Raw genomic sequence first — 12,500 nt, forward strand, 5'->3', positions numbered from 1 at the left:
GTCTGTTGCAAGGAATTTGATAGAAAATTTCTTCTATTGCAAGCAAACAGACTGCTTTTTCTTTTTATTGGAAACATTGATTGCAGTTTTCTTCTCTTGCATATTTATCTGTTATTAGCAGGGTGGTTACAAATTTCTTCCATTTTCAGCAAATTTCAGATTTTTGCGATTTTGCTGCTGGGGGAGAGGCACCGGATGGGCATTAAGTGGGCGTTTGGTAGAGGACGAAAAGACAATGTGGTTCGTGAACCCACAACGGGGTTCTTGGACCCGTTGGGTCAAAAGTGAGTTTTCAAAGCGTCCTTCATAAAGTGACTCCATATTCACACATTTCCCACAATGCCCGTTTGCTGTGATTTCAAACTCTCAGAGGGGCTTCCTAGAGAGGTCCCAAAAGATTCTTCATAAAGTGACTTCAGTTTCACCATGTGTAATATTGTAATGCACATCATAATTTGCATACTCCTATGTTGAAAGAAGGGGAATCCTTAGCTGGGGTTCGCAGGAATTTTATGGGTATCCTTGATAAAATGAACTAAGTTAAGCTTATGTGCTCCGTAATGCACAGTGAATATGTTAATGATATACTACTTTAGATATTCATTTTATAACTGTAGTGATAAAATACTTAAATTTATACTGACATTCTAAAGAGATTGAATCCTAATTTTTAACTTTTTGTATCTGGAGTGCCTATGATTTCTGACTACATCTTGGGATTATATACTTAATAAATTTACCAAATAATTGATTAATCCACCAGACAAAAGCAGGCCAGTGAAAAAAGGCACATGAGATCATGACTTTAAGCACAACATCACAGAGAATAGTAATTCTCCTTGATATAAAAACTCAGAATGATCCTATCTCTAAAACTAAGTCCGATGAATGTATCATGTTTGTGAGCAGCAAAGAATTTCAAACAAGTTTTAGAATGAATTGATCAGTCCGGTTCGCTGTAGAGGTCACGCAGGTCACATCTCATTCTTTAAATTCTGCTTTGATGATTTAATGACTGAACACTACTAAAATTGGCGGCGGTAAATGATTTGAGTTGTTTACATCTTAAAATGGTCACAGTAGTAATCACAATCAACTCCGAAGATAAAAATAATCTCCTTGTTAAAACATTCAGATAAATGACTCGCGCATAAACCAACCGGTTATTTCTTATAAAATGACCTAAAAATTGGTTTAAGTGAAAACACTAAAAATATTCTCTTACATAATTGTGAAAAAAAAAAAAATAGAAGCAATTTGATACTTACTTTGATCTGCCTTAACGTTGTTTTTCTGACAAATGTTCGTTTCATTGTAGGCCTCTGCTTGCAAGTTGCCGGTGCATGTCCACACCGCCACCATTATCACTAGTCTCGTCCACCATTCGCTCCATTTTCCGCAGCCATTGTAAAGTTTCCTGGGGACGTACGAGTCTTGTCCGGCGACCCCCCTCCCGTAACAGGCATCTTGTCTCGGGTCGTATAGAGACAAGGGGTATCTCTGGTTCGGGCTCAGTAATATCGGGGATTTACTCACCTGTTGGCAAGGGCTGTCAGTCTGGTCCCCTCCATTAGATCCTTTTATAAACTTGTCGAGTTCAAGATGTAAATCGTTTTGCACCTCATTCTCGCCAGGAGATATTTTCACGGCAGAGTCTTCGATTGCTTCTGGGTGATCTACCTGCGTCGCCGTACCCCGTAATCTTGAGTCTTGGACGAATGGACTCGATAACTCATTCTCTGGTTGTGGCGCGGTACTACGGTGACGTCTTTCCTCCTCATTCACGACTGAAAATAGCTTCAGATACAAAAGAGAAGACTTGGGTACATAAAACCTGGAACTGTAATTTGCCAAAACGCGATGTCTCTTCATGGAATGCGATCTGGTCTTCTTGAGGTCTTTGAGTGCGACAACAACGTGGTAGAGGAATAGAACCCTTTTCATTCGACCCTCATCTTCTTCTTCCTCTTCTTCCATTTCGTCTGGGTTTCTGAGCTGGCAGCCCGGCCCGGATGCAGAGACACAGTTTGCGACAGAGTCCGTGATAGCATCGGCTGTTTTTCGACAGCCTGGGTCATCGGATAACGCTGCACGTTCTTGACGATTCAAATGTTGAATGTGAATGCTCTCATTACGTTTGGTGGTCTCCAAAAACCCGACTTCTTCCTTCATCAAGGGAATGTGACTTCGTCGAAAAAACTCGCACCATTTCCTCGTCGCCTTTCCCACGCCTTTGACAGGTGTCTTGATTTTCACCGTTAAGGACAAAACGCAAATCCCGTTCGAGTGCAAACTCCTGTAAACTGAAAAACATTTGGACCGGTTTCTGAGTACTACTACATTTGAAGCACTACAAAAAAATCTCAGTTGCCATAACGAAACCTCGGTGCTCAGAGGGTTTGTTAAAAAACAGTTTTGTTTCAGAGAATTTAAACTCATTGGACAACGCAGAGTAATAAGAAACATAATTACCAATCAAGCTCATTCTAAAACAAAATGGGAAAACGATTGGTCACTTGCCAATGGTCGTTGCCTTGTCCAAACTGACGTTTGATGGCCGTTCTTTGATTTGCAAAGAAAATAATGTCATTCTTGATTTAAACTTTAATACCCTCATTTTGAGATGACGAATTCAGGTATAGACGATTAAAACTCCTCACTGTTGGAGGTTCTTCTCGTTCGCAACATATTACCAAGATGAGGCCTCGCAAAACCACAAGACTGTCGAATCATTTTCGAGTTCAGACGTTTAGGCACGCATGAAAGTCTTGTAAGTTTCACTAGACCTATAGACAATTATTCTGGGAGATCACTTTAGTCCCACGAGACTACTGCTATTCCTTCCGCTATAAAACGAACGGCAGGAAATCGTTAATGATTTTGCGTATGTTTTCTTCATACAAAAACAGTCCTTCAAAGCATCGTTTTGGTGTGACGCCAAAACATAGACACACACGTGCGGATAACCACGAATTCAGAGGCATAAACAGGCACCTGTGTAGCTAGACATTTCAGGCTTCCGGATCACGATAGCAGAGGTTGTTTATGTCTTGAAAGTTCAACACAGACTGAACCTGTTGGGAGAAAAAAACTTTTATTATTAAATATTCACCAATGCAGAGTCGTTGCTTTGAAAAATGTTTTGTACCCTCGCCCGTGTGCAATTTGTGATTTATATATATATATATATATATATATATATATATATATATATATATATATATATATATATATATATATATATACTGTATATCTGCGTGTGTATTTGTGGCCGTGCTTACGCATGTACGAAATCGGACGGAAGAGTTGAAAACAGAAATACTAAAAGAAACAAATTCTATTTTATTAGGCAGGAGAAATGATTGCGAGTGATCGGAAAGTGGAACGGTATTTTTTTGGCAACGAAAGTGTAAACTGAAGATAACCGGAAAAATTTGCAAGAATGCTGCACCAGAACAAATTGAAATAGAGTCAGCGAAAAGAAACGGATTCAGAAGACAGTAAAACCTAAAAGATTGTGCTATCGTCGTGTGGAAGATGGGAGATTGGAAACCGTCCAGTGGTACAGTTATAGAATGAGAAATTTTGCCTATAATAGTTTATGTGGATTGCATGGAATTACAGAGGAAGGGAGGCAGCTAAGGCTTGTTAGTTGTGGAAGAGAAGTAGTTTCTCGGTTAGCAAAACAGCAAGTATAAAGGACTTATTGGGTCAGCTATTCTTCGTGAAAGAATTGTGGTTAATTTGCAAGTCTGAATTGTAAAATTGGTTAAAATGAACTTCTGTCTTTTCTGGATTAGTTGTGGGATGTTAAAGGATGATAGGCGAAACCATAAGGCAGTGTTATTATTATTATTATTATTACTTTTTTTTTTTGTCTATCACAGACATCTTATTCAACTGGGTGGTTTTTATAGTGTGGGGTTCCGGGTTGCCTCCTGCCTCCTTAGGAGTCCATCACTTTTCTCACTATCTGCGCTGTTACTTGCAGCACACTTTTCTGCATGAGTCCAGATTCATTTCCAGGGATCTTGAGATCGTGCCTAGTGTTCCCATGATTATGGGTACAGTTTCCACTGGCATATTCCATATCCTCATTATTTCTATTTTCAGGTCTTGATACGCAGTTCTCTATGCTTAGTAACCCTCTCCCCAATTCCTTACGTGTTATGTATAGTGTGTCTGTATTTGCTCTTGGGTGTAGTGCTTTGTGTATTGTCATGTGTTTTCTAGTTTCCTGGTCTATGTTGCGGAGTTCAGCCTACGTCCACTCCACTGCTCCTGCGCTGTATCTGATTACTGGTACTGCCCAATATTACTCAATATAATATATAATAATATTACTCAGTATAATATAGTATAATTATTATTTTAAGAATACGCTTGTTTGTATGTACCGGAAAGGAGCAAAGGAAGACCTAAAAAAGCTTTGGAAGAGTGGGAGGTAAAACTATTAGAAAAAAAAAGCTATGAAAAAACTAGAGACATGTAAAAGAGAGCGAAGTTGCTTAGAACGCATGAAGGGGCACCTTATTGCTCATGGAACTGCTTTGTTTGCATAAAGCTTTGGGATTTGTGTAATACTGAGATTCAGGCGTTTCAGCTGAGTTGAAATTGAAGTGCTATTCAATGTTAAATTGATTTCATTCCCGAGAAAAAGCTGATATTTGCTTCGCAAGGCATTGGAAGTTCTGATGTGTGTATGTATCTCTTTACTACCATTCATTTCAGGGACCTCGAGTCATCGTTTTTCTCAAATATCTTTCAAACTAATTGTTTGATCGAAATGATACTTTGACATAGTATACCAGACACCTTCCAAATGGTGTTAGTTATGGCGTTTACTCTTGACTTACATGGTGTTGCAAAGCATCGTTAACCTATGCATTCGAGCGCCCTTTACCCCCATTCCATCCCTCCCTTCCCCTTCCCCTCTTCATCCCTCCCTCAACCCACTTTCTTAGCCTCCCCGTCTCCGCCCCCCATTCCCTGTCTATTATATTATATTGAGTAATATTGGATGTTATAAATAAGTTGTTTTTTTAGAGTCTGCGTTCATTGAATTATTGTTATTGTATTTTCTTAAGTTATATAAATGGGAGTAGGCTAAAGAGCGTATAACCTTCAACCTATTCACCCAGTCCCAGCATAATGTTCCTACTATCACGATCTCTTAAATCCTTTACCCCCTCGTATCGACGTGTTGGTAACCAAAATTAAATCACGCAGTTTAACCAACAACCCAGTTTATAATTAACACTACTATATAGAGTGGTAAAGGAATCATGAAACTCTCTCTCTCTCTCTCTCTCTCTCTCTCTCTCTCTCTCTCTCTCTCTCTCTAACAGTTGAGAATATCACAGGAACTTTATTTACAGTCTTCGTCACTATCAAGGAACAAATCATCCTCTTTCTCTGGACCGTCTCACGGCACCTTCCCACACCTCCCTTGTTGCGCTAACACGCAAGGATACTATTAACAGAAAACGTTGGGAAAAATTAACAATTATCATGGTCGTTACGTCAAACCTCGCTGTCCTTCTCATTATGAACGCTCCAATTATCTGCTGGTAATGAAAAATATCATGGAAAACGGTATTTTATTGCATATTGTAAATTGCAAAGAGTTACTGGGGGGGAGCTGAGAAAAACAGCGATAAAGAAAGAGTGAGAGAGAGGGAGGGAGGGAGAGAGAAGGGATGGGGGGGATAGCGGGCGTTCGATTCTGTAGATTAGTCCTGCTGACTCATGCGACTTTGCCTTTAAAAATCAAGAGTAAACGCCTTAACTAACACCATTTGACAATGCACTATATTACCAAAAATTAGCAGGAGGTGTCTTGTATACTGTGTCAAAGTACCATTTCGATCAAATAATTAGTTTGAAAGATATTTGAGAAACACGATGTCTCGCGGTCCCTGAAATGGATAGTAGATTCATAGCCTCAAAGCAACACTTCGTGCTTTCTAGCCTGGACAGATTCAACTAATTTTCCATTGTTATGATAGAGTGACCTTAATCTATTTTTGGCCGCGTTTATCACCTGCACACACATGCAAACATACGCTTAAAGTATACTCTTAACATTCATACACACATACACACACACACTTCCTCTAATTTCTAGAATTCGTCTTGCATTATCCAAATATGCCATTGGGAAATGAAGCTTGGAATATCTGCATCGAACGGAAGAAAAGTTTTCCGCCCCTCTTATCAGCGAAGCGTTTTCACGTAGCGCTGCCAAAGTAATGATACGGACGAGTGATGTCGCCAGCCTCAGGTTTTTGAGTAAATGTCAAAGAGGATTGTTGTGTGAAACGTGGAATAACACGCGAGCAAACAGACCTTCAATTCCATCGCCATCGTTTCATTGCATTTAACCTGAACTACTTTCTGTATGGTTGACATTCTTTTCTCTCTTCCTTTTTAGATAAGGAGCTTTCTAGATCACACACACACACACACTCACACACACACACGCACCACACACACACAGCTAGATATATTCAACATACACCATTTCTCCTAAGAAGGGGTGACTTGATAAGGTATTAAACCTTCCTGTCCTCTGTGATGATTTTTCTTTTTGTGTGGGGAATGGGGGTGGCGGTTGTGAGGTCGCTGATCTCATGTCCTCTTCCTCCCTGATACCAAATCACCACAGTCGAGGAACTTCATGTTCATAATTCAATACTCAGATCTGTTATAAACGCACAATGGGTTGTTAGTGCTCTGTTGCCATCCGGCCGTCCTCACACATAGCAATGGAGTCCCGAAGTTGCCATCGTTCTGCGATAATAATGCGATGTCTTAAGAAAGAAATTCACTTTTAGGAGGACCTTCTTAGACTTAAAGTACACTACAGAATTATTATCATTGTTTCTTCACAGTTGAGAACAATTTTACAAATAATCATATTATTGCGAGGTCATTGTTCATGACGATTAGATGCCATAAACCTTTGTTCTATTGAAGAGTTTCGGAATTCTAGGAATATTTTACTCAAGCAAAGTAGTAGCAGATAATTTTACATCAAGTAAGCTTCTGTCCTGTTAAAGAAACGGATAACTGTCCAATAAAATGTTGTTCGGAGTTTCGGTGTGTAAACACGCTTGTCTGTGGCTGTAAGCGTGCTTGGGGAATTGTATGGAAAATCAGGTGGCAAAAAAAAAAAAAAAAAAGTTATTCACATGTGCTAAAGGTAAGTAAGAAGAAAATGCAGTGTAAAGATTTGATTAAAACAGACTAAAGGAAAACGTAAGTTGAAGGAAGCAATTGTGAGACAAAGAGATCTGGAAGCAGTGTTACTTTGATTTAATTTTGTCTTGGTAGAAGGTGAATCTAGAGGCAGGTGTCAGAAATTAAAGCAGACTTTCGGTCGAGAATGAAGAGCGACGGTAAAGGAAATAGGTTGTTGAGTAAGAGAATATGAAAAGAAAATAAGTTTCAAAATAACGTAAAGGAAAGACTGAAGTGGAATCTTTTTGTGCCTCAGTCGGTGATATTTTGTAGACAAAAAGAATGGTAAATGAGGTGGAAGAATGACATTGAGTTTTGCAGATGTGAGTGAAGAATGCGTTGATTTGGATTATTAAGAACAGACAAGCAAGGACTAGAATCTTTTTCCGTGGGTCAGTAGGTGTTGTCCTCAGGAGGAAATCGGAAGTAAATGAAGGGGTGAGGTGGGAAGTGGGTTTTTTTTTTTAACTAAAAAGGAGAAGGTTTGAAACTTACTAGCAGACCTTGAGGGGTCTGGTGGTATCATCATTGGGTCACAATGAGGGCCAAGAGTCTTCGTAGTAGGTGTTAATAGTTCTTGTGCTTGAAGGCGAGTAGGATAAAAAAAAACAAGACTCAGTAAGTACAGAAAAGACAAATTAGAAAACATCACTAGAACGTTTAGCATTTTGTAAAGATAAATCAGTGAGCAACTGAATGCGAAAGGAAACCATCTCTGTTGCTTTGTCGGTCCAGAGGTCCACGCCAGGCTATTTAAACCCTTCAATATGTTACCACGCTTACTGGTCGCTTATATATATTGGACCGTGCTGGCATAAGCAAGCTTAATCTAATCCGACCATCCAACCGAATGCGAGATAAAGAGAAAGTTTTAAGGATGTTCGTTGTTTATAGTAAAAGAAATATTTGATTGAGTAACAATTGCAGACCGATTTCAGCGTCTTATATAATAATTACTACATATGAAATGTGGATTAAGTTTAAGATTAACCTTTTTTTCAAGGTATTTTTTTACGCAATTCAGATCTTTAACAGTAAAAAATTTGATGACCGCGCAAGCGCTCGTAGACACAACATTAAACATTTTGATACTAAAGTAGATAAAGAACTATTCTCTCTCTCTCTCTCTCTCTCTCTCTCTCTCTCTCTCTCTCTCTCTCTCTCTCTCTCTCTCTCTCTCTCTCTCAATATTTGTTCTTATTTACCCTCTGTTGGTCAGAAAGTTTGCCAAACATGAAGGGTGACATATCAGTGTGTGATGTATTTCAATAAAAATGTTCGTTGTAAATCGTCTTTTCGTAAATTCTGTGTTCATTGTAAATCGTCTTTCGTGATTTCCGTGTTCATTGTAAATCGTATTTTCGTGAGTTCCGTGTACATTGTAAATCGTCTTTTCGTGATTTCCGTGTTCATTGTAAATCGTCTTTTCATAAGTTCAGGGTTCATTGTAAATCGTCTTTTTGTGAGTTCCGTGTTCACTGTAAATCGTCTTTTCGTGAGTTTTTCGTGAGTTGTGTTCATTGTAAATCGTCTTTTTGTGATTTCCGTTTTCGTTGTAAATCGTCTTTTCGTGAGTTCTGTGTCCATTGTAAATCGTCTTTTGTGAGTTTCGTGTTCATTGTAAATCGTCTTTTCGTGAGTTCCGTGTTCATTGTAAATCGTCTTTTCGTGAGTTCTATGTTTGTTGTAAATCGCTTTTTCATGAGTTCCGCGTTCATTGTAAATCGTCTTTTCATGAGTCCGGTGTTTGTTGTAAATCGTCTTTTTGGGAGTTCCATGTTCATTGTAAATCTTTTTTTTTGGGAGTTCCGTGTTCATTGCAAATTGTCTCCTCGTGAGTTCCGTGTTCATTGTAAATAGTCTTTTCGTGAGTTCTGTGTTCACTGTAAATAATTTTTTCGTGAGTTCAGTTTTTGTTGTAAATTGTCTTTTTATGAGTTCCGTGTTCATTGTAAATTGTCTTTTCATGAGTTCCGTGTTCATTGTAAATTGTATTTTCGTGAGCTCCGTGTTCATTGTAAATCATCTTTTCGTGAGTTCCGTATTCATTGTAAATCATCTTTTCGTGAGTTCTGTATCCATTGTAAATTGTCTTTTCTGAGTTCCACGTTCATTATAAATAATTTTTTCACGAGTTTTGTAAATGGTCTTTGCGTGAGTTCATTGTAAATCGTCTTTTCGTGAGCTACGTGTTCATTGTAAATCGTCTTTTCGTGAGTTTTTCGTGAGTTCTGTGTTCATTGTAAATCGTCTTTTTGTGATTTCCGTTTTCATTGTAAATCGTCTTTTCGTGAGTTCTGTGTCCATTGTAAATCGTCTTTTGTGAGTTTCGTGTTCATTGTAAATCGTCTTTTCGTGAGTTCCGTGTTTGTTGTAAATCGTCTTTTCATGAATTCCGTGTTTATTGTAAATCGTCGTTTCTCGAGTTCCGTGTTCATTTTAAATCGTCTTTTCGTGAGTTCCATGTTTGTTATAAATCACTTTTTCATGAGTTCCGCGTTCATTGTAAATCGTCTTTTCATGAGTCCTGTGTTTGTTGTAAATCGTCTTTTTGGGAGTTCCATGTTCATTGTAAATCTTTTTTTTGGGGGAGTTCCGTGTTCATTGCAAATTGTCTTCTCGTGAGTTCCGTATTCATTATAAATAGTCTTTTCGTGAGTTCCGTGTTCACTGTAAATAATTTTTTCGTGAGTTCAGTTTTTGTTGTAAATTGTCTTTTTGTGAGTTCCGTGTTCATTGTAAATTGTCTTTTCATGAGTTCCGTGTTCATTGTAAATTGTATTTTCGTGAGCTCTGTGTTCATTGTAAATCATCTTTTCGTGAGTTCCGTGTTAATTGTAAATCATCTTTTCGTGAGCTCCGTGTTCATTGTAAATCATCTTTTCGTGAGTTCTGTATCCATTGTAAATCGTCTTTTCTGAGTTCCACGTTCATTGTAAATAATCTTTTCATGAGTTTTGTAAAAGGTCTTTTGGTGAGTTCATTGTAAATCGTCTTTTCGTGAGTTCCGTGTTCATTGAAAATCGTCTTTTCGTGAATTCGGTGTTCACTATAAATCGTCTTTTCGTGAGCTCCGTGGCTGAAACGTGACAGCACCTGTGTCATGAAAGAATTTTTGAATTACTCATAAAGCTTCCGAGGGCGTTTAGCTTCCTTATTGCTCTCTCTCTCTCTCTCTCTCTCTCTCTCTCTCTCTCTCTCTCTCTCTCTCTCTCTCTCTCTCTCTCTCTCATTCCTATTTTATGAAGCTGACAAATCTACGTGCCTTTCATTAAATCACAACATGACGTTTCTTAGCAAGAGTTTTTAACTTCATTTTGTATTGCATTCAAATTACAGAATAACTAAAACCCACCAGGTTAACAATAACTCAAATTACAATAGGCATTCTTCAGTTTTCTTCATAATACACGTTGGGGATTGTCAAACATAAGCTGTGAAGCTGAGACGTGCTCATTATTCAGAATATTTTCGTGGTTGTGGTAAGATCTTCGGTCAAATAAAAAGCTAATATTCATTAGAGTAAGACTCTTGTTGGGTTACAGCATAGTTTATTCATTATGTTTCTTTACGTTACTCGGCAGTTTTTTCATTATCATTCCATCAGTTCTAAAACAGATAAACCTGTATAAATAAATGGATTTTTACCAAAATCTTTATTAGTAAAATCATTGTCTTCATCTAAGAATACTCAAGTATAACTTTGTGTGCGCATTTGTGTGTTTACGCCTTTATATGAGCGTTGTATGTCCACGCACGCGTGTGAGTTTTAGCTTATGAATACAAAATTTTCTTTCCCAAGAAGACTAATAAAATATTAAGTTATAATGATATTAACGTGAAGAATTGCTTGGTACATGGTCGAGATAGATTGACATTAGTTAATCTGTCTCGTCCAAGTGTTAGTGAATTTAGCTTTAACTGTCTCTCTCTCTCTGTCTCTCTCTCTCTCTCTCTCTCTCTCTCTCTCTCTCTCTCTCTCTCTCTCTCTCTCTCTCTCACTGATAGTGACACTTCATTCAATTACTTTTTCTCTTTCCCTCAACATCATTAAATTTCTCTCTCTCTCTCTCTCTCTCTCTCTCTCTCTCTCTCTCTCTCTCTCTCTCTCTCTCTCTCTGTTAGTTTCGTTAATGCTGACATTTCATTCGATTTACCTAATTTCTCAGTCAGTCTGCCCTTCTCTCAGTGTCATTAACCATTCATAATCATCTTCACGTTTTCCCTCCTTCAATATAATTAGTCGTTTGTTCGTGGTTCTAAACCAACCTATTAGCTTTGGATTCATATTTGCTCTCTTTCTCTCTCTCTCTCTCTCTCTCTCTCTCTCTCTCTCTCTCTCTCTCTCTCTCTCTCTCTCTGCCTCACACCACAACTGAGAAAAAAAAATCCTTTCACCACATAATACGTGACGGAATCATGTCGAAGTGTTGACTAAATCGTGTCCCTGAAAGTTTCGGTCATCGACACCTTTATCATCATAGATGTCGCTAAAAACTCTGCGGTGGCAGCACTCCACGAGGCTCGGAAGTCAAGGGACTTACGCACTGCGAGTTTTCCATTTTCCGGGAATTCCCGTTAATCTGTTCAAAATTTTATGGGTTTATGTGTTAAAACATACAATAATTTATTCGAAAGTTGATGGGTATCTGTCCTTCAAGATTGTGTAATAGTTTATTACAAATTTTGGATTTATTATTGAGGGATTTCACAGCAATTTTCATTTTACAAATTTTAGGGGTTTCTGTCCTCTGAGGGAATCACTCTATATTTTATTTTATTTTTTTCTATCAGATTCCGCAGTACTTTGTTACGGGTTCGCTGTTTATTTCGATTCAAGATATCTTACTAATTTATTAAAAGTGTTGTTCATTTCGATTCAAGATATCTTACTAATTGATTAAAAGTGTTTAAGTTTTTGTCCATGACGATCTCAAAATGATTTATTATAAAGGTTAGGTCCTTAATCACCCATTATAAATATTAGGGTGTTATCATTTCAAAACCTCATTATAATTCTCCAGATGTAATGGATTTTTTTTCTTAGCGAGTTTACATTTATTAATATCTAATCATTCGGTTTTTATCATTCAAAATTTTATATTAACTCATTGCAAATCGCCAAGTTTCTATTCTTCAAGATTTTATAGCAATTTATTACAAATCATTGGGTTTTTATCATTTAGGATTTTTCTGTAATTTACAATAAATCCTTTGTCTAATACTTCAAGGTTTTACTGCAATGTATTTCAAATCTT

At 37.8% G+C, this 12,500-nt stretch overlaps 2 protein-coding genes across 4 annotated transcripts in view; one reads left to right on the forward strand and one right to left on the reverse strand.

Moving 5' to 3' along the window:
* Positions 1-12,500, reverse strand: part of LOC136847715 (insulin receptor-like) — a 273,218-nt gene that overhangs the window by 154,016 nt on the left and 106,702 nt on the right. For all 3 annotated transcript variants that reach the window (XM_067119573.1, XM_067119574.1, XM_067119572.1), the window contains exon 2: positions 1,269-3,074. In XM_067119573.1, the coding sequence (XP_066975674.1) occupies positions 1,269-1,313 (45 nt within the window). In that variant the 5' untranslated portion in view covers positions 1,314-3,074. The remainder of the gene's footprint in view (positions 1-1,268; positions 3,075-12,500) is intronic.
* The window catches only part of LOC136847716 (transient receptor potential channel pyrexia-like), a 287,431-nt gene that overhangs the window by 121,601 nt on the left and 153,330 nt on the right, over positions 1-12,500 (forward strand). The gene's annotated exons all lie outside the window — the stretch shown is intronic.

This window comes from Macrobrachium rosenbergii, chromosome 17 (assembly GCF_040412425.1).
Source record: "Macrobrachium rosenbergii isolate ZJJX-2024 chromosome 17, ASM4041242v1, whole genome shotgun sequence".
Taxonomy (NCBI): domain Eukaryota; kingdom Metazoa; phylum Arthropoda; class Malacostraca; order Decapoda; family Palaemonidae; genus Macrobrachium; species Macrobrachium rosenbergii.